The following is a 22,749-nucleotide window of genomic DNA, read 5'->3' as shown; positions in this document are numbered from 1 at the left end:
CAGCTGTCAGTTCTCAAAACTTCCCTGCCCCTGCTGGATGGGACTCCTCTCCACCCGCAAGCCCCCCACTTATATCATTCTGAAGGCTGCAATCCCCCATCCATCTACCACACGAATCAAAATGAGACTTACCTCCCCTGTAAACATACACAGGATCTGGCATGCTTAAGACCGAACCGTTTACAAGCCCTTCCTCCAGCTGCAAATGCTTACAAATTTAAATCAAGCCACAAGATATTCCATTTATTTATTTGACAAGCAGCAGTATCATGTTCTTTTTACATTTTAATGTAGATACAATTATTATGTTATCTGGCATATTACAATATTTAGTCTGTTTTAACTTTGTCTTTTAAGATACATTAAAAAACATCAACTGCAAACGTGAGGGGGGGGGGAGGGAGATGGAGAGGGGGAAGCATGGTACCCAACCAAAATTTCCACCTTTCAGCAAGACTTCACTCACTCTCTTTTAGTAAAGTTTTAAGAAATGTCATAATGACATGAGCTTGGAATATCTATAGGCTTTTTTCTTGTTTTCTCATCTGACGCTCATGACGTGGCACTGGTGATGTTGTAAACAGCAGAAAAAACAGGGGCTGCCAAGTGACCAATTATGGAGGCACAACAGGCCTGCTTTTTTCCCCCACAGGACACACCAAGCAGTGACAGCAATGATCTCCGCACAACCATACCTGCAGGGTATTAACCTCATGCTACATAGCTGTATTCGTCTGCTGAGGCCTGGCTCCGTTCAATGTACTGTTTGTCTATCAGAACTTCAATACACTTCTTAATCATGCTGATACTTGGGTTAAACCTAGCTCTTGATTGGCTAATTACCTGTGCAAAAGGAAAGAAAAAGGACGCATTATATCAAACAACATCTGGTTAAAAGGAAAGTTTCAAAGCCTTCAGAAGCAAAGCCTGCGCCAGATAGTGGACATTCCTGTTTTCAGAAGATGTTTGCTTGTTTCCTCTGAAACAAGGGCCAGTTTGGATCATGTTTCCGCCCCTCTATATGTAAGCTGTCCCGTATGAATGGAAGCATGACCCAGATGGCAAAATGGTACAGCTGAAGCAATTTCTGTGGTGTGGGCTGCTGGGAAACGTACTGCTGTGGTATTTGTAGACACTGTTAGCTGCTTTTTCCACATGTCACCTGGTTCACACTTGTGTATCTCTGTGCAAGCTCCTTCTGCTAACAAGTCTAGACCTGCTTGCAAACCAAGTCCGCATGACTAAGCTACACTACGTTGTTATAGCATCTGCTTCTTTGGGAGAGCTGCCAAAAATCCAAGCAATTCCCCCCCCTCCCCCCGATGCTCTAGAGAATCCTTTTCATGTGATAAGGTGTTCATTTGCTGGGCTATGAAGGATGGAAACCCAGCACTTTGTATCAAACTGTACACCTAATAGCCGCGTTTCTGAAACTAGAAACCCATCTACTACAGTGTGTATTCAAGAGACACCAGCCAGGCCAAGTTATAGCTGAACAAACAAATAAATGCTTTAGAGAAATTGTGCACAGTTCTGTGTAAAGCACCAGAATGCTCACATGCTTACCTCCTGAATAAGAGCATTGTGCCGCAGCAGTTTCCGTGCTTTCATGATACGGACTATAGCAGCTTGAAGGTACATTTTCCTATCTTCATCTACGGCGCTTCTGGTTTGCTCCATTTCCTGAAGTGTATGAACAACAAGAAATTGACAAGTAGCCCAATAAAGTGTAATTCTTAAGTGAGTGAGTTGGGCTGCTTGCATTGGATTGTGCCTTCAAGCTCATTCATTCTGAAGGTGGATGGTGGGTCATGCTGGAGTAGCCGATCAATGTTTGGGAAGCCACTGCTGAGCAATCCTGAGTTTTCTACTGCATTTTAGCTTGCCCATCATTGCAGGAACTCAGGACAGGGTACCAGGTTCCCTTTTCCTCAGTTTCGTTCTCACAACCAGCCAAATCAGAGTGGTTGAGAATGAATAGTTCATAATCATTCAATGAGACTTGCGCCTGCTTGGTTTGGTAACAGTCATCACCCTGTGGCATGGCATGCCTGAGAAGGGCAGGAAGGCTCCCGCATTCCAGACCTTTTGCCAACTATTCAGAACAGAATTGTTCAGGGGAGGGGCATTTTATAAAGGGAACAGGGCTCAATTGTAAACACATCACACGTTTAGTGCTTTTGCTCTGTTTGGATGATAGCTCCATTCCAAACTGCCACAATCCAAATCCTATCACATTGCTTATTAGATGTACTTTCCTATTGAGCGCACTGATTTATATTATGCAATCCACCCTAAGTCTCGGTGAGAAAGGTGGACAATAAAAGAAAAATAAAAGGCTGACTGAGGATCAATGTTCCCTCTAAGCTGCAGAGTCTTGTGAGCAAAAATTCAACTTTGTGAGCTGCTGGCATTAAAGTTGTGAGCTACTGCATAAATTAGTGCGCTCTGGGGTCATCCTTCCTGAGCTAAGACAAAAAGGTGTGAGCTGGAGGGTAAAAATCTGTGAGCTAGCTCATCCTTACTCAGCTTAGTAGAACACTGCTGGGGATTTGAACCATGTATCCAAGCTTTAGGTTTTTTATTTTTTTTGGGGGGGGGGGGGAGAAAATATGGGTAAGGTCAAGACTAATATAGTAAACAGTTATACAAATTAAGAATAATATGAACAAAAATACATTTCTTTCTCTCATACGGAACAAGAAGGAGAATAAAAAGCACACTTGCAGGAGGCTCAGCATACAAGAGAATGCGATCCAAAAGAATGCAAGATCCAGTGGTGTCACTGTCAGAATGCTGACCAGGCCTTGGCATACCCAAGTGGATATCCCCATTTGCCATGGAGCTTACAGGGTGACCCCTGGGCCAGTCATTCTCTCTCAGCATAACACAGCTCACAGGTTTGTTATGAGGATAAAATGAGGGTGGGGTGGGGAGTGGCGGTGGAGAATCCATTTACGCCGCTCCTGAATTCCTTGGAGGAAGGGTGGGATTTAAGAGGCAATAAACAAACAGTTACTATAAGATATTAGGAAGACCTCTGCCTAAACTGGCTTAGGTAAGTTCTTGGCTCAGTCATCAAGTAATAGCCATGATAGCTTAATGGAACTCCAGATATTGCTGCAGAATATCAGTGAAAACAATCAAGATGAGAGAGGCCATCACCATCCTACCCTGCCTGTGAGTTTCTAGGGCATATGACTAGCTATCTGGAGAATATTTGCAAGCTAGGAATAAACTGTGCTTTGAAAGTGGGACACCCATTCTGGTCTATCGTAAGATCTGCTTCTATCTGACCTGTCCTTCATAAATGTCTTTGTGCTAGTAAAACTCTATTACTACAAAATGGCAGCTTTTATCATGGGGTTATTTTTCAAGCCATAAAATGCTTGAAATCTCCGTAACGTTTTTAAGAACTACTCTGAAATTGACTTTTCAACCATGACTTCTTTACCACTGTTTGAGAGATCACTGGAGTAACAACTGCAGTGTGATTAACTTTAATTATGAAATTACGACTCAAGAGAAATTAATTCTTAGCTTATCTGGTTATTCATTAGGATGCCTACGGTTGAAAGGAATGACATTCTGAGCTCAATACTCTAGTTCTAAAGTTGTAACAATTAACGTTGAAAGACATTATTGTTTGCTTTAATGGACACAGGAAGATTTAGGCCTGATGTGAGCAAGAAGCTGGAGAGACAAAAGAACTTTGAAGTGGAACTCTGCACTGGCAGTCATTGAAACTGGCCCACAACAACCCATGGGGGAACTGCGCTTGTGTGCTAAGTGCATGCAACTGCTTGGAACAGGTAGCAGAATCAATTTAAATGGGGTGTTGGGTGAATGCAGAGTCCCACAGGAAAGTGTCTTGGCCTCACCTGCAGCACACAGACATCAAGCCTGTAAAGAGGGAACTCAAACTCTCCTGCCCCCAAATCAACATATTACAAGAGGATAACAGTAGTGGTGTTACAAACAAAAAGTCAATTTGGGTTTACTTAATTATCACATTATAAACGGAGCAGTTTATCTTTAGCAGGAAGGGCTTAACTGAATACTCAGGCTTCTGTAATTAAGAGGTAGCGTCACATTGCATATTGGACAACATGGCTTCTTTTCTGAAATAACTAAATACTTAAAACTGAAGTTTAGAAAAGTTTAAAAAATGAAAAAGCTAAATAATTTGCTTCAAGAGGAGTGCAATAGTTTACGAAACAATATTTTTCTGCAAATGCAGTAAATATCTCCATGACGCCAGGACAAAGGAGAATGTTTTGAATCCATTCAAATCCTGAATGGTCTTACTCAGTGTGTATCTGAGACACAGCCTGGTTTTATGAATGATTTTAGTGAAATTGAGCATTTGCTATAGGAAATCTGATGTTTCTGAGTAAATAAATAGTGAACTTGGAAAAAGTCAAACAAGACACAGACCTGAGAAAATAGGATACATCAGAAAACATGGATGATACCCTGATCTGGATAGCCCAGACAAGTCCGATCTCGTCAGATCTCAGAAGTTTAGTAGGGCCAACCCTGGCAAGTACTGGGATGGGAAGTCTCCTTGGAATACCAGGACTGAGAGGCAGAGGCAGGCTGTATAAAGCCACTTCTCTGAATGTTCTCCATGCCCCAGTAGAGATTACCAGAAGTCACCAGGACTTCCAGCCATGCTCACACAAACACAAATACAAAAAATACCAAAAAAAGAAAAGAAAACATGGATGACAATATTGGAAGAGAGATGAAAACATTCTAATGTAGTTGCCATATATGAACCACTGAGTCACAGTCTTTTTTAGAGGTCTTAATGGTCAATCAGAAAACAGAACAGATTTTGAGACCCAACACTTAATTTAGTGCAGATAATGGCCTAGCTGTTAAAACAAAATACGCCCCCTCCCCCCCCTCGTGCTGAGAGCTGTTTGTCTCCATAGCCCCTGGTCTGCTGTCGAAGACTCTGGTACACATGTTGAAGAGGAGACAGATGGGAAGAACTAGATACTTGCATACCATTCTTTGCTTGAGTTTTATTATATTTTATTTATTTAGAACTCTTTTAACCTGATTTTCTTCATACAATACAGACCCCCAAGGTTATTCCCATTGGAGTGCAGCTACAGAATAGCATTCTTATCTACTGTTAAAAATCCTATCTTCATAGAGTGGAAAGAGCATATTTTAAAATGCCCCACTGCTCTCACAGACTCTTTCGCTCTGTACCTTTTGCTTTCCATAACTTTTTCTCCTATCAACCCTGATACATTTTGTCATTGATCTCTGATCACTGATCGTAGAAGAAAAAGATGATATTGGATTTATATCCCTCCCTCCACTCTGAAGAGTCTCAGAGCAGCTCACAATCTCCTTTACCTTCCTCCCCCACAACAAACACCCTGTGAGGTAGGTGGGGCTGGGGAGGGCTCTCACAGCAGCTGCCCTTTCAAGGACAACCTCTGCCAGAGCTATGGCAGACCTAAGGCCATTCCAGCAGGTGCAAGTGGAGGAGTGGGGAATCAAACCTGGTTCTCCCAGATAAGAGACTGCACACTTAACCACTACACCAAACTGATCTCACTTTTTAGCCATGCGCGGTATTTCAAAGTAGATCACATCAGAGATATTAACAATACTTGCCTGTGGCGTATCTTTTTGCATCGAAGTGGTGATTTTAAATTTTGTTCGTTTACTGCTAAAGCTCATATTTAGTGAAAAAGTTGATTCTGCCTCCACATCTTCCTGCAATAAGAAAAGCACATGTACTTCTCTCACACACACACACATGCACAAATGGTGCCAGATAAATTAGCAGCCAGCATGCTCCTCAAGAAGAGTGAACAGCTTGCTTGGAAAACTGCATATGGCTTTCATTTCCTCTGAGGAAAACTAAACATATCACCACTTGTTCTGTTTGGCAAGCCTGAATTACTTAGTCAAATTAGAACATTTACATATATGTTTAAAATGGCTCAAAGGTAACATTCATTTAATTACACTTAATAAGTTTGTATTGCAGTGGGCTGAACCAAAATTGTTAACAAAACTAAAATATCATAAATAAGAATTAACGGGAAACAAATAGGACATATATGAACATTAGGATTGTAAAGTAAAGCAATGAACATCTCCTGAGAAAATTTAAGCATCTTCTTTAGTCTTCTAAGGCAAAGCTAAAAAAAAAATAATTCACATCCTTATTGATTTATTTTCTGACCTGGATGTCACAGAAACTGCTTTGGTTGCCTTAACCAATGATCTATACTTTTCCAAGGTGGATTGGGGTGGTGATAGTACTAAATTGTGGTGGATCTGGTCTTTCTTGGAGGATAGGCCAGGGAAGGTCAGAAACTTTCATTCAGTGCTGTGACCACTGGCCTGTTGGGTCCTGCAGGACTTCACCCTGCCCCCCATGCTTTTGAGTTCCACATAAAGCCATCAAGAGGTCTGGATTTGCAGGTGACACCTAGCTCTAACTCTCACTTTCATCGGCTCCTGAGGGGTCTATGGATACACCAAATAGCTGAAGGCAGTGATTGGCTGATGAGGATGAACAAACTGAAGCTGTCCAAACAAGATGGCTGCATTGCTGGTTGGGGGCTCTACTGATCCAGGATGTGGGAGTTAACTGCACCCCCCCTGAAGGTTCAGGTGTGCCATTTAGGGATAGTTCTTGACCCAGCCTTGCTCACAAATGGTCAGGTGGCAGCAGGGGGCAGGAGTATCTTTATCAGCTTTGGCTGGAATGCCAGCTGCTATGCTTCCTGAAAAGACCTGGCCTGGCTTATTACATGTGCCCTTTTTACAGCCAAATAGGATTTCTGTAATACGTGCTATATGAGAATGCATTTGACAAGCCCTCAAAAACTTCAACTAGTCCAAAGTATTTTTGTCCAGATGTTACTTAGAACTCAGTACTGGAAACAGATATTGTATTTACTTGAAAGAAAAGTGATCCCAAACATAAGATGGTGATCCCAAATGTGAGACAACTCCCCTCAAAAAGTTATACACTAATTTTTTTTAAATTGGGCACAGCAGTAGCGTGTATGAGAATGTAAGACAATTTCCTTCTCTCTCTCCCCCCCCCCTTCTTTGACGGCATACATGCACTGGAGTAAATACTGTAATGCTGATTGTAGTGCACCTGTTTTGTCATCTTTTGTTGCTGGCTGCAATTCAAAAGTGCTGGATTTGCCTCAAGGTACTGAACATTTCAGGGCAGAGCTACTAAAAGGACCACCATCTCTGGTATGAACCTAAATGGATGTAGAGATATTCTAAGTGATGCTCTACATGGAGTGCCATGAGTTTGTCAGGTGGCAACAGATGGGAGGGCCTTTTCAGTGGTGGCACCAAGATGAGGGAATTTCTTGCCATGAGATGCTCAGTTAGCAATATCACAAACTACTTTTGAACTTCAGAAATATAAATTCAAATATATTTGAGGCACATGTATACTAATTTGGTTCTTTGTCTGTTATTTTCAGTAGAAACCCAAGTACTGTAACAAAAAATAAACTAGAAACCAAAAACAGATTCCAGCAGAGCATTCCTATGTCATTAGTTCTCAAGGAACAGGATTCCAATCCTATAAAAATAGGTTCAACAGCTGTGGCCCCTTCCCCCAACCTCTGTAAATGTAATGTAAGAAAGTAAGAAAAAGAGTACCAAAGACATTCTGTCAAGAAAATGTTCTATGCCCTTCTTGAGACTTGCCTTGTCTGAGTCATGGTTGATCATTTTGACATCAAGTAATGACTTGATAGTTTTCGTCAGTTCTTTCTCATTCATCTGCGTACTGTCTTGAAGTTCTTTGTAACTGACTGTTTCACTGTTGTTGAAGGCGAGCAGCACTGCCATTTGGTATGTTGTAACCATGGCTACATACGGCTTGCACAAGTAATTCATTTTTACCTCACCTGCAAATTAACGGCACATTTTAAACACTGCTTTACATAGGACTGTATGAAGCAGCCACAAATGGAGCAAGACTGTTGCATCCTTGAAGCTTAGCAGCTTCTATTCTGATAACCAACTGGCAGCTGTCAAGGGTCTTGGAAACAGAGAGAGGAATTTGCCTGTTACCATCTCCACGAGACCCTTTTCCTGGAGATACCAGGGACTTTCCACAGGCAAAGCAACACGCTCTACCGAGAAGCCAAGAGCGCGCCACTGATGTTGCCAGTTCAGCTAGTGCCATCAGTAAAAACTTATCTTAAAAACAATACAGAGCATCTTTTGTTTGTTTTGAGGGTAGACAGGAACCAGCCCGAAGTCCAGCCTAATGGAGAAGAAACAGCGACCTAATCCTCCTTTGCAAGAATGTTGGGAAGAGAAGTGGGGTATGAGTGGCAAAGCAGCCTGAAAACTGACAAGTGCTATAGAAGTACAGTTAGAGTATCTTTTCCAACCATCTCAATTAAAAAGCATTTTTGCATAAGTCTTGTTCCTTTTGGCTTCAGGGGCTCCCTTTATGCCTCTGACAGGACTGTAATAACTACACGCCACTACCCTCAATTGCGTTTTTCTGTACGTCTGCTTTTCTTAATGCATGCTTTCGTGTTGGCCATCTATCTAAGCTGAGTCTTTCTGAATTCCAACCATTATGCAAGACCAAACTAAGTCAACAGCTGTGTATGCTTGACCTTCATTTGCTTCCAAACAATATACCTTTTCTTTAAACTGTGTTATTAAAATGGGCATTTTCTTTGCAAAACAACCAGTGAATAATATGAAGATATTATCTGAAGAGCAATAAATCCTACAGGTAAGAATCAAAAGAGCTAAAATTAAGATACCTAATTGAAATAATCAGCAAAAAAACATTCAGCTATGTAAGAGAGGATTATTTTAATTCAATATTTTAACGTAGAAAACTTCAAAGGATGGAGTGGTTACAATCAGTGAAAAATGCACGTTGTGTAGACTTTTCATAAGGTAAAAAAACATGCACACACTTATTTTTTTTACCTGTGCAGAGGTAATGTAACCAGGTAAGTTTCCTCCCACTGAAATGCTGACTGTAAAATAATTCAAACTGTAAAACAAAATCATTCTTCAGTCAAATATCTCCAGAGATCAAGTCTTCAGCCAAATATCTCACAATAATTCTGATTAGTTCAGATTTTAGACACCCAATAGGCAAAAAAATTGCATAATATTTCTAAAAAGCAGGAAAAATGCAATGTATGCTTGGAAATTCCTTATTCAGATGAAATAGCATATGCTAAGGAAGTTCAACATTTATTAAGCATTCTAAACTCTCATTGCCCTAGTCCTGAGGACTCAAGAGTGGCAATGATTCTTAAAATAGTAAAAAAAAAAAAACCCACAAAGAAAGCCAGAAAGCTTTCATGGTATCAAGAGAGTCCATTTCTGGATACAGACATAATAGAGATAAAGCAAAGCTCACCTAAATATATACACATTAGCACAACATTATATATACTAAAATGCATTTCTATAGCACTTTTCAGTGTTCACAACACTTTGTGATCCCACTAAAATTTGTTCTCAAAACAGGTTTAATATGCTAGGCTGAGAGAGACTGCTCAAGGAAATTCTGGAGCTTCACATGAATTTCAACATTCAACCAGTCTTAAAAGCCCTTTGAATGGAGGGATAAGCAAAGCTAACATTGGTATGACTTTACACTAGAAACGCAATTAACTTGCAGAGTAATTTGGCAAAAATCATAATAATCAACTGAAGCATAGCTGCTTTCAAAATTACTCTGCGTACATCATTATACTTGAGCCCGCTTTGGTGGGGTAGGGCGGGATATAAATCAAATGAAATAAATAAAATAAAATAAATACTTAAAGATAGTTTTCATAAAACAAAACAGAGCCGCTACCCAGCCAGGCAGGTCACTTTTACCCCCATTTTACAAAAGAGATCTGAGGTTAAGCGGCAAAAAACAGAGGACTTGCCCCAATGTCACATGGTGAAGGTGGGAATTGTCTCCAGGTCACTCACAACCAAGGACAGAAGGGTTCCAGTTCTTATAAAGTTTAAAAAAACAAAACACAACACCAACCGGACCTAGTGATTGGAAATAATTCTAATTAAGCACGTGCCAGTAACTCTGAGTATCCCACTTGGTCTCCCCTGGAACAAAGCAAAAGGACACCAGAAGAGATAGCATGATTAGGTTTTGTTGTCCTGATTTTCAAATCTCTTGGAAGTCAGGATTAGTTTCAAAAGCTGCTACTGAGCTCTCAAACCAGAGGAAACCATGATGGACTGACCTACAAAAAGTCTCTGAATTTCATAATTAGGAAGCATAAAAATGCACATTCATTTCTTGTCTTCTCCAGTGCTCCACTGGAGTTATAGAAGAAAGGCTAGTATATGCTCAGAGGACAACTACCATCTTAAAACTTTCAAAGAAAGTTAAATCATATGAGAGAAAGAAATAGCGTGAGACTCTGTGCTTCCGTGGAAGTCTTTAATAATGCAACAGAACTGGGAACATTCTGGATTTTATCAACGCACAGGGAAACCACTGGTGGGAACAGGAATAAAACTTGGTAATTCTTCAGGCGAATCCCAGTAATACCTTTGAGTCGTAATTTACTAATTATATAAAAATGAATCACAGTATGAACGGTTTGCTAATTCCCCAAATATTTAAAAAGCAAACAAAAAACCTGATCCCAACAGGTCAAGCGCATACCATGTCTTAATTGGCCGTTTCAGTTACAGCACTAAAAATGTTTCATATCTTTCATATTAAGATGTGGTCATCATTCATAAGCTTACATTAATGGCTCATTAAAATTAAACTGATCGCTAAAAAGTAGAGATTATGAAAATGACATCAAAGAAATGGTGGTAATTGAATTTCCAGTCCTCGGGGATTAGAATTTATCGAGGCCATCGCCTGCTGCCACTGTAAGATTTCGAAGACGAGAAGTCTCAGGAGACTTGCTATTACAGAGCCGCCCCCCCCACCTTTGAAGCCAGTCTGAAACCAGCTTAGGAAAAAAGGCAAAATTCTAAGCACATTATTTTCCTCTGATCAAATAAATAAATAACAACAAAACAAAACAGGGTTTAGAAAGCAAATTGCCAATTAAAGTAACATCTTTAAAGCAGCACAGTCTTAAAGCTCTTATTAAGGCTGCTGCTAGAATTCCAATTCTACTTGTCTGCAAGGAAAAGCTGATGTCAACTAACAATCTGCCTATAATTCTCATTATTGCTTACTATGCGGCTTCATCAAAGTCCCAGGGAAGTATAAAAGGGAGCAAGAAGGATCCCTTTACAGCTGTCATGGGTCACCCCAGAATGCCCATTTGATATAGTGTGGAACTCATGTGGTCTCCCTTATTGCTTCATTAAAGGAGTTAACAGGATTGAGCAAAATATGAATTCCGATTCTGGCTGGGAAGCCGGTTGTGCCCTGACATCTTTAATGAGACAATCATTTGCATTTTTAGACATGTGAATGTACACAAGCCATTTAACAAAAGTTCCTCCTCAAAATCTGCACGAAATGGTTTAAGAGAATTTGACATGATAAGAGTTTCAGATAAGTTTACACAACTGATTTTAAATATTTCTGACCCCTGCTCTGTCAAAGAGTGCAACACTTTCTGGAACACACTTCTGCTTCTTAGCTTTGGTTAACAATCTCAAAATATGATCCGATCTAGCAGGAGCAATCCGATCCTGCCTCTATAAGCTGTGTTGCTTATATCCCCACCCCTAACATCTATTCTAGTTCATGTTAACTATTTCCTACCAAAACCTGTGAGAAAACATCATATGGTCAACATAGCAGCCATTAGACACAGATTGGACCAGAGAGCTTCAATTCTGCTGCAAATGTAAAAGCAATCTTTTGGGGGCTCAAAGGCCCCCAAATTGGGAGCTGTTGCCTACCCAAGGCAGTACAGTTTCCTGGACTAAGACAGGCATTTGTGATATACATACCACGATTACTAAAAACTTGTACTTGCATACTACACAGTTCTGTTAACACAAAGTTTAAATTGCGTTTTACTACACATGTGTGGACAGAATAATAGAGCAGCTTCACACGGTTTGTTTCATTTTGATACATCTGGCCACATCCTAAGCACTGCAAAACCCCTAACTTAAGATGCTATGCAAAGAATACCTATTGAAGCAAGCTCAAAACTGAGCACCAATGTTATAATTTTATTAATTAATGTTGCCAGAAGGGAGTTTTGCAAGAAGAATTGCAGATTTATACCCCGCCCTTCTCTCTGAATCAGAGACTCAGAGCGGCTGACAATCTCCTATATCTTCTCCCCCGCAACAGACACCCTGTGAGCTGCCCTTTCAAGGACAACCTCTGCCAGAGCTATGGCTAACCCAAGGCCATTCCAGCAGCTGTGAGTGGAGGAGTGGGGAATCAAACCCGGTTCTCCCAGGTAAGAGTCCGCACACTTAACCACTACATCAAACTGGCTCTCTCTGAATAAATTCTGTAAAGTCTGAATAAATTAATTGTGTTGGATAATATCCTGCTACCTCCTTTCCTGATGCCTATATAAAAAGGGCACACACGTTACAGCTTTGTTTATTATACCAGAATAATATCTTCTGTTTCCAAGATGTGTATTTGGTTACTGGTGTGTTGCAAACTTCTGGAGTTTATGCACTAATTTTCTGGAGTTTATGCACCAACTGATATTGGTTACAGTACTTTGAACTTTACATATGAACTGTTATGATTTTAAAAGTATGCAAACATTTATGGCACAACTCCACTGCAAGTTATCCTGGCCACACATGGATTCTGAAAGGGATCAAAATCACCTTGCTTCTCTGACCCTCAAGACGGCAGTGTGACAGGTCTCTGTATGCACCTGCACAGACCATCTGTAGGCAGAAATGGGAGGGTAGGTGTGCTCCACTCCCTTTCAGAGCAGTGCAAATTATCTGTGCTTTGAAGCACAAATAAGTCATCATGTAAAGAAGAATAGACTAAAACAAAGGAGATGTACACAAACCTCTTGCACCCTGATGCATAAAGATGTGGGATTCCCTATACTGTCAGAAATATTTGCAGCACTTCAAAATGTGGCAAGGCAACTCACCAGACCTTACAGAAATGTTTTATGAGTATGGCTTCCTCCCTGTCATGAGTCAGCGAGGGCTCAGAGACAGTGTGCATTCCTTAGGAGAAGAGGACTCTTTGGGAAAAGAGGAGCCCCATGTAAGGTAAGGTAAGTTTTATTCTTATATCCTGCCCTCCCCCGCCAAAGGCGGGCTCAGGGCGGCTCACAAACATGCCGTGCCATGATTTAGTTAAAATACAAAATAAACAATGATTTAAAATACAGTTCAATTACATAAATTAATTAAAATAGATAAAAAGGTGCTATAACTATCAATCACAATTAAACATACTGTCATACAATCATTACTGTCAGTTACAGTTATGAATAAGATGGTTAAGGCTACAAACAATTTAGTCAATTTGGTCTGGTCCTAACTTAAATGCGAGCTGAAAGAGAAAGGTTTTGCAAGCCCTGCGGAACTGATTCAAGTCCCGCAGGGCTCGCACCATCTCTGGAAGTTGGTTCCACCATCGAGGGGCCATTGCTGAAAAGGCTTGCTCCCTGGTTGTCTTCAGTCTAGCCTCTCTTGGCCCAGGGATTTGTAAGAGGTTTTGGGAGCTAGATCTCAGTGCTCTCTGGGGAACATATGGGGAGAGGCGGTCCCTAAGGTAGGCAGGTCCCTCAGCCATATAGGGCTTTAAAGGTAATAACCAGCACCTTATAGCGAGCACGGTAGACGACCGGCAGCCAATGCAGATCCCGCAGTCCAGGCTGTACGTGTTCCCATCTAGGTAGTCCCACCAACAGCCTGGCCGCCGCATTCTGCACTACCTGAAGTCTCCATGTTCGACACAAGGGCAGCCCCATGTAGAGGGCATTGCAGTAGTCTAGTCTTGAGGTGACCGTTGCGTGGATCACAGTTGCTAGGTCGTCGCGTTCCAAGAAGGGAGCCAACTGCCTCGCCCTCTTAAGATGGAAGAAGGCGGATCTAGCAGTGGCGGCTATCTGGGCCTCCATTGATAGCGAGGATTCCAGTAGCACTCCCAAGCTCTTGACCCTGCGCACTGGTATCAGTGGCGCACCGTCAAAAGCCGGCAGAATGATCTCTCCTCCTGGTCCATCCCGGCCCACGCAAAGGACCTCAGTCTTCATTGGATTCAACTTCAGCCCACTCAGCCTGAGCCAGCCAGCCACGGCTTGTAGTGCCTGGTCCAAATTTATAGGGACATCGCCAGTCCGGCGATGAGTTAGCAGAAGCTGACCAGCAGAAAAACGAGCTGCAGGTTTACCAGGATTCACAGTCAATAGCAGGTGCAGAACCAATACTCTCCAGCCCTGGTTCAGAAGGTGAACCTCAGTTGGCTGTTCCCACCCCACCAGTATCATTCTTGGAGTGCCACAGATGAAGGCTGAGAACAGAGCTGCAGACAAGATGACAAAGTGCTTGTCTCCTGGCCTGATGCCAGCTGCTTGTTGCAAACAAAGATGAGTAGTTGCAGGTTTGCTTCTGAGAAGCAAGCTGAAAGCCTGACTCCTAGGTGGGTGGTTATAAAATCAGCCAATAGAGGCTGCTAGGTGTGGACATGACATGTATCTTAGGAACTAAGCCACCAACTATCTTAGGAACTAAGCCACCTCTGCCAGTCTTCGACGGGGCGCCGTTGAAAGCGGCGCACCGGGTTAGGAGTCTGGGAGTTCTACTGGAGCCTTCATTATCAATGGAGGCCCAGATAGCAGCCACTGCCAAGTCAGCCTTTTTCCATTTGAGGCGGGCAAGGCAGTTGGCTCCCTTCCTAGAGCGCCAAGACCTGGCAACGGTACTTCATGCAACGGTCACCTCGAGACTGGATTACTGTAATGCCCTCTACATGGGGCTGCCTCTGTACCGAACCCGGAGGCTGCAGCTGGTGCAGAACGCAGTGGCCAGACTGTTGCTGGGGCTCCCTAAATGGGAGCACATACGGCCTGGGCTGCGCGAGCTGCACTGGCTGCCGGTTATATTCCGGGTTCGTTACAAAGTGCTGGTCATTACCTTTAAAGCCCTATATGGTCGAGGACCTGTCTACCTTAGGGACCGTCTTTCCCCATATGAACCCCAGAGAGCACTGAGGTCAGCTGGAAAAAACTTGTTGACCACCCCCGGACCAAGAGAGGTGAAGCTGCAATGCACCCGCAATTGGGCCTTCTCCTCTGTAGCCCCGAACCTATGGAACCAACTTCCAAAGGAAATGCGGGCCCTGCGGGACCTTGGTCAATTCCGCAGGGCCTGCAAAACTTTCCTCTTTCGACTGGCTTTCGCTGACGAAGAAAGTAGTTGCTAATGATTACCGCCATCATAAAAAAGAACAAGCAGCATTAGCACTTTTATTATTAATTAATTAATTAATTTTAAATTTATCAGAATTTTAATGTTAAATGTAACTTTGTTTTTTGTATAACTGAATGATGTTGTTAGCCGCCCTGAGCCTGCTCCGGCGGGGAGGGCGGGATATAAATAAAATTACCTACCTACCTACCTACCTAACTCTGCCTTGCCTGACTTCTGGAATCCTGACCTTGGGACTGAACAACTCTGCCTTGCTTGGCCTGATACTCAAGGCCTGCAAGCCAAGTCCTGGCCCCATTAGTGGACCTCTGATGGCACTTGGGTTTTTTGGCCACTGTGTGACAGTGTTGGACTGGATGGACCACTGGCCCGATCCACCATGGCTTCTTTTATGTTCTTACCAGTCTAAGAATCTGGTTCATTTAAGATATTTTCCTGTCAAGATGCTGGAAGGCCACAAGCATAGACAGCTTTAAAAGTGGATTAGACAGATTCATGGACAAAAGGGCTAGCAGTGGCTACTAACTATGGTCACTAAAGGGAACCTTCACATATAGAGGCAGTCAGCCTCTGAATCCCAGTGCCAGGAGACAACATAAGGGGAAGGTCCTGTCCTCTATTGGACCTCCATGAGGAACTGGTTAGCCACTGTATGAGACAGGATGCTGAACTAAATGGACCACTGGTCTGATCCAGCAGGACTCCTCTTATATTCTTAGAAGAAGATATTGGATTTATATCCCGCCCTCCACTCCGAAGAGTCTCAGAGCGGCTCACAATCTCCTTTCCCTTCCTCCCCCACAACAGACACCCTGTGAGGTGGGTGGGGCTGGAGAGGGCTCTCACAGCAGCTGCCCTTTCAAGGACAACCTCTGCCAGAGCTATGGCTGACCCAAGGCCATTCCAGCAGGTGCAAGTGGAGGAGTGGGGAATCAAACCCGGTTCTCCCAGATAAGAGTCCGCACACTTAACCACTACACCAAACTGGCTCTCCACACCAAACTTAGGGCATGCAATTCACCTTTCAGGATCATGAATACCCAATTTGCACTGCTGACCAAGTATTTTTTTTAAGCCTCCGGTATAGCACAGCACATTAAAATGGGCTAACATAAACGCCCTTCAAATATGGGGATCAATCAAACAAGAAAAATATTCTTAGGGCATGCAGTTCACCTTTCAGGATCATGAATACCCAATTTTCACTGCAGACCAAGTTCCAACAATGCAAATAAATCACTACTACACATTTGGATAGGGGGAGGCCCAAATGAACAACAGTAAAAACTGGCAGTAGCAGCCTGGCTCCTGGATTCTCCTTTCTGCTGCTTCTTTTCCTAATGTCTGAATAGAGGAAGTGCAGGGCAAGGCCAGATAACCAAGAGGCAGGAGTTCCATACAGGCTGCATTTGGAATCACTGTTCCATGTGAAGTGGGTGCTGCATGTTATCATCTACTGTCCATAACAAATTACAAGATGTGCCCCAATTAAAAGCTAATGTTTACTGAAACTACCTTGGCATTTTTGGTGCCTGTCAAGAAAATCTGTAACAAGATCTGCCTGTACTTTAATTTAAATTGGCTCTCTTCTAGAAATGCGCTGGACATCCTAGCTAGAATGCCCAACTTCTCATCACCCTGGACGGAGTAAAATTCTACTTATTTTTATATTTGATCACTACTATCCTACAGCACATCTGACAACTTGTGAAGAGATGTGTAACTCTGCAGCTGTGGATGTTTTTTATTCCCTAGTAAGACCCTAACACCTTCCCAACCCAGAAACACTTGACGAGTGATACAAATCAGAAGGAAAAGAAGATATTGAAGAGCCAGTTTGGTGTAGTGGTCAAGTGCATGGACTCTTATCTGGGAGAACCGGGTTTGATTCCCCACTCCTCCACTTGCACCTGCTGGAATGGCCTTGGGTTAGCCATAGCTCTGGCAGAGGTCCTTGAAAGGGCAGCTGCTGTGAAAGCCCTCTCAGCCCCACCCACCTCACAGGGCATCTGTTGAGGGGGGAGAAGATATAGGAGCTGCTCTGAGTCTCTGATTCAGAGAGAAGGGCGGGGTATAAATCTGAAATTCTTCTTCTTCTATATCTCACCCTATACTCTGAATCTCAGAGTCACAAAGTGGTCACAATCTCCTTTACCTCCCCCCCACACACACACACAACAGACACCCTGTGAGGTAGGTGGGGCTCAGAGAGCTCTTACAGCAGCTGCCCTTTCAAGGACAACTCCTACAAGAGCTATGGCTGATCCAATGCCATTCCAGCAGCTGCAAGTGGAGGAGTGGGGAATCAAACCTGGTTATCCCAGATAGGAGTCTGCACACTTAACCACTACACCAAACTGGCTCTCAGGATAAAGAATAAGCCTCCAGAGGCAGCCATAACAAGCAAAGAAGGTCAGGATCTTTCCACCTTTAGAGTTGCTTTCATGGGACAATTTGATTCCTCACCTGACAACTGGACTTCTTATAAATACAATATGCCAATCCTGACACTGCTGGGAAGTCCTGGGCATGGGTGTTGCAACTGAGGTAGCTATTTAGAACACTCTTGGAATCCAGGTCCCAGCCTATAAAGGCAGAGAGCATTTCATACTCCCAGCAGATTTTCCCCAAAAGTCTAAAGCATCCATATTTAACAGTGACTGCCTAGCAACAAACAACAGGAGCTTAAGACTGGTGGATGGCTCACCTCGCAGGCAAGGAACAGATGGTTCCCATCTACGCCTAATCCACCAATCCTGATACTGCATGGATCAGACAACAAACAGAGAAAAAAAACAATGAAGGGACACTGAAGTCTCTTCATTTAGAGGGAAAAGCTAAAAGCAAATTTGGGGGCAGCTGAGAACATACTAGGGGAAGAGACAGGAGAGACTTTATCCCATGAAAAAGAAAGGAAAGGTCCCCTGTGCAATCACCAGTAATTTCTGACTCTGGGGTGACGTTGCTTTCACAGTGTTTTCACGGCAGACTTTTTATGGGGCAGTTTGCCATCACCTTCCCCAGTCTTTTACACTTTCCCCCCAGCAAGCTAGATACTCATTTTACCGACCATGGAAGGATGGAAGGCTGAGTCAACCTTGGGCCAGCTACCTGAATCCAGCTTCTGCTGGAATCGAACTCAGGTCATGAGCAGAGAGTTCAGATCACAGTACTGCAGTACTGCTGCTTTATCACTCTGCGCCATGGGGCCGCTTTTATCCCATGAGCTGAGTGTAAATCCAACCACAGAAGTAACTTACAGGCAGATAGATGTATTTTCTCCAATGCCTGAAAGGAAACTAAATCAAGATTTATAGGACCCAACTAGAGTTTCCTAAGATCTGAATAAGCACAGAACGTAGAGGATTCTTTTAATTTAGCGCCACTTGAGAACAGAACAAGGTATTCAATGGCTTCTTTCTCTACTGTGACAAAGCTGGAGCAAAAGGTTCATATTTCAAGTGCACAGGAGGACTAATAAGTGGTCCTTGAGAGCATTAGGTATTATGTATATGAGGCTGCAGATATATGGCAGTGGACAAGCAAGCTCTTATTTTAGGGGAAAATAACATCCCCACCCCACCCCACCCCACCCCAGCAATAAGACAATATGGTCAGAGTAAGATTTCAACCAGTCATAGGCAACAATGTGTGTGTAGGGGGAGAACATGTCATTATTTCTACTAATAGGACTATAAGCTCATAATTATTAACAAGACTTGCTAGAGAAAAACAACTTGTGAAATCTAATGTCAACCATGTTAATAACATAATAGACATGACAGATCTCTTTGTTCTGTTGAGACAGAGGAAGACTAAATTGGGCCCTTCTTTAAAAACCTCCTTGTTCTGATGAGGCAGGAGAGGGCAAAAATGGGCCTTTCTTCAAAACCATCAGACGGTCATCAAGAACATGGATAACGTTTGTGTTTTGTTTTTTGGGTTTTTTTTGGGGGGGGGGGGAGATCCGTGTCACAAGAAAAATAACCCAGTGGTGGAACAATAAACTTGCATGCTGTCTCCCAAAACTGTTAAGCTCAAATACGATGTCATATGAATTTGGCCTTCCGAAGGACATTCACTCAGTGGAGTCAGCAGAATCAGGCAGGCTTCACCTAAACATCCTAAGTTATATAGAGAACAGGCTTTTCATGTTATACAGAAAAGCGTCAACTACATACCTTCTCAAGGAATATCTGTGCATCACTGAATGGATAAAATAAGTCTGATTTACAACCCATTACATTCAAACATGTGATCCCATGATTTTATGGGTACTGAGGAAAAAAACACCTTGTTTCTAAAATGTGGACCAATTCTAAAGTGTCAGGCTCCCTTTGGACATTAGAAGTAAACCTCCATCTATTCATCACAGATCAAGGCCAGATGCTGAAAAGATGAATGCACGCAGACATTGTTCTTTCAGGGAATGCTTTTCCTGGATTAGTGCAAAAAAAAATCTTAAGCATGTGGTTTGGCTAACTTGAAGGGGTACTGAAGAGAGCGGGGGTGGCTTTGAACACAATCAAAAACAGTCCAAAGCATCCAATATTAGGCTCAGGAGGGAAAGCAGAGATTGTACTTTTTTCTGCTGGCCAGGAAATAACGAAGGAACAATCTTTCCTAGGTGACTAGGTTATCTTGTTTCTGTGTTGTATGTAAAAGACTGAGAAAAGCAGTGAACCCAATAACAAAACTACTGAGATACGGTTAATTTATTGATACAACTTTCCAACAAGTCATTGTGGGAAAACCTGCAGGAAATAGTTTAAGCTGAAAGGATACATCATCATACACAGGGGATACCTAGATGCCTTCTGGTCAAAGCCAGTATAATTACAAATACAGAATGTTGTCAGATTCTTTCTCTCTCTCTTTTTTTTTTGGGGGGGGGGGTGATGCTTGGATTTAGAAGAAAGAATCATGAATCATTAAATCTGAATGACTCAGCATGGGAACTTAGAAACAATGAAGGTTCGTTTAATGGCAATTTGTAACTAAGGGGCCGCATTCCCACTTCACAGCAAGAGGTTAATGTTACAGAGTATTTGGAGATTACCCGAGCCCTTCCTTTTACTTCTTCAAGAATCCAAGGCCACTGGACAGCATTCTGGACAGCTAATCTGGGTTTTGATTACCATAATGTAATATGCAATGCAAACAATTTCTATATAGCAACATGGCCAGGTGAAGCACGTTCAAACCCATCTTTAGACGGTTATCAAATCTGCAAGAAAGTTCCTACTAACCTACCATCTGTACACTTTTTTCCAGTTCCTGAGGAATTGCAAATGTAGATGAAGGAGCCTGAGTTAAGGGCCATGCACCAGCCTGGGAAAAAAACACAGCAATACATTACAATATAATAAAATTGTTCTTAAAAGGAGGTGTCTGAAAACCTGTTCTTAAAAGGAGGTGTCTGCAAATTCCTAAATATTCCAAAGCCATGATAGCCACGTTAGACCTGAACTCTTCACAGCAGCTCCATTACAAATTATGAAGCATAGTTAGACACCTTCCAAAGGAACTTTTAAAGGTATATTTGCAAAGGGCTGAGAGGAAAGGGAAACTAGCTCTTTCTCCTCTGCACCATTTCCCCAGCTTCAGTTGTCTTCCTGGAACTGCTATTTGTAATCAAAAGACAGAAATCAATCAATGGAACCACCAGCAAATAAAACAGGGGAAATTACGTAAGGAAAAAATGTTAATGCACTGCACTATTATGGTGCCTTGCAATTGAGCTTTAAAAAAAAACACAACAGGACGGCCATTAGTAGATTTCTAGACATGAGATTTGGCCTTAACTTTTAAAGGAATCAGTCTGAATGCTTTTGAAGGCTTACAATTATTTCCAGTTACTCAACTGCTCCAAGGGAGAAAAATTTGGGGTGAGGAGGCTTTATTCTGCAGAAGTTTCCAGATATCTATATCCCTCTGAGGTTAGCGCAGTATTTCGCCCCACTAAAGCTAACTCTTTGGCTCAGGCTGAGTGCTCCTTACTCAAAGTAGAACTGCTGAGAAGTGCCTTGAAGCTTCGTCTCACAAAAGAGCTCAGGCAGATGACAAAGAGAGTGGGGTGGGGGTAACGCTAAAGCTGGTGAAAGTCAACACGGTGAAGGTTCACAGTCTTGCTATTTTCTTCTCTTCTCTGTTCTTTTTAGGCCACCCAACTGGTTATAATTATTTGCCACTTTACTTCCTAGCGAGCAGCTGAACTAACATACAACATCATTCTTCCTTTCTCCATTTTATCCTTACAACCACCACCCTGTGGTGTAAGCGAGGCTAAGAAACAGTGTCAAACACAAGGTCACCCATCAGTAGCAGAGCGGCTGCTTCTGCCCAGTCCAGCAATCGAAGAGCTATACTATGCTGGCTCTGGGTAGATGCTAACACATTGCCCCTGACAACCACTGGACAAGCACGGAAGGTGCCTATTTGCTGCCACATGTTTGTAACACATTTGTTCAGAACATTCCTGCTCTGTTTTGCAAAAGGCATTTGTTTTGTCTGCCCCAGAACAGGTAAAGTTGTTGTCCTAAACATATTTGCTTTGAAATAAGTACCAGTGAAATCGACGGGTCTTATTTCCATGTATGAGTGTTGGTTCAGGGTGCCCTGTTTAAGCACTGCACACAACTGCAAGCAAAATCATTTCGTTACTATATGTGATATAATAACTATGCAAAACGACACAGAGAAAGAGAGACAGAGATGGAGGTGGGAAGAAAGCGAGAGAGACATGCTTTAATACCTGAAGAACATATATCTGGAAACTAATTCCCAAATCTACGACTGTGTCTTGATTTTTTATGAAGTTGTTGAATTTGTTGTTCAGATCAGCACTAACACTCATATCTGTATACATTCGATGAAGCTTGCTGGTGAACTCGTAACCACAGGCTTGCTGGGAAAAACAAGCAAAATGTGAAGTTAAGGTAAGGCATGTTGTTCGTAAATATTAAAAGACTAACTTTAAAAAAACCACCACAATGTAGTGGATTAACACTCTCTTTAGTTAGTTATTTCTTTTTTTTTTTTTAAAGAAACATTTTAAAAGTTTTCCCAGTATGCGGTGAGGGCAGGCACTTAACAATCATTGTTTCACTGCCTGCTTTTATTTCCTTTTTAAAGGAAGTAATAGCAGACATATGCCTTTTTCCTTACTGTCGGGTTGCAGTCAATTTATGGCGACCCAGTATTGTAATGCTCCTCTATAGAAATATGATGTGGCCTCACTTGGAATACTGTGTACAATTCTGGCCATCATATCTCCAAAAGAATATCACAGAACTGGGAAAAGTACAGAAAAGGGCAACCCAAATGATTAGGTGGTAGCAACACCTTTCTTATGAGAATAAGCTGAAGAGTCTGGGACTTTTC

The 22,749-nt window shown here is 42.3% G+C and overlaps 1 protein-coding gene across 2 annotated transcripts in view; it reads right to left on the bottom strand.

Moving 5' to 3' along the window:
- Positions 1-232: 232 nt before the first annotated feature.
- Positions 233-22,749, bottom strand: part of CUL2 (cullin 2) — a 51,712-nt gene continuing 29,195 nt past the window's right edge. For both annotated transcript variants that reach the window (XM_060248136.1, XM_060248137.1), the window contains 7 exons: positions 22,121-22,273; positions 20,620-20,697; positions 8,974-9,040; positions 7,716-7,922; positions 5,641-5,738; positions 1,567-1,683; positions 233-843 (listed from right to left, as the gene is read on the bottom strand). In XM_060248136.1, the coding sequence (XP_060104119.1) occupies positions 712-843; positions 1,567-1,683; positions 5,641-5,738; positions 7,716-7,922; positions 8,974-9,040; positions 20,620-20,697; positions 22,121-22,273 (852 nt within the window). In that variant the 3' untranslated portion in view covers positions 233-711. The remainder of the gene's footprint in view (positions 844-1,566; positions 1,684-5,640; positions 5,739-7,715; positions 7,923-8,973; positions 9,041-20,619; positions 20,698-22,120; positions 22,274-22,749) is intronic.

Source organism: Heteronotia binoei, chromosome 10 (genome assembly GCF_032191835.1).
Source record: "Heteronotia binoei isolate CCM8104 ecotype False Entrance Well chromosome 10, APGP_CSIRO_Hbin_v1, whole genome shotgun sequence".
Classification (NCBI taxonomy): Eukaryota; Metazoa; Chordata; class Lepidosauria; order Squamata; family Gekkonidae; genus Heteronotia; species Heteronotia binoei.
This window is presented reverse-complemented; position numbering and strand designations above follow the sequence as displayed.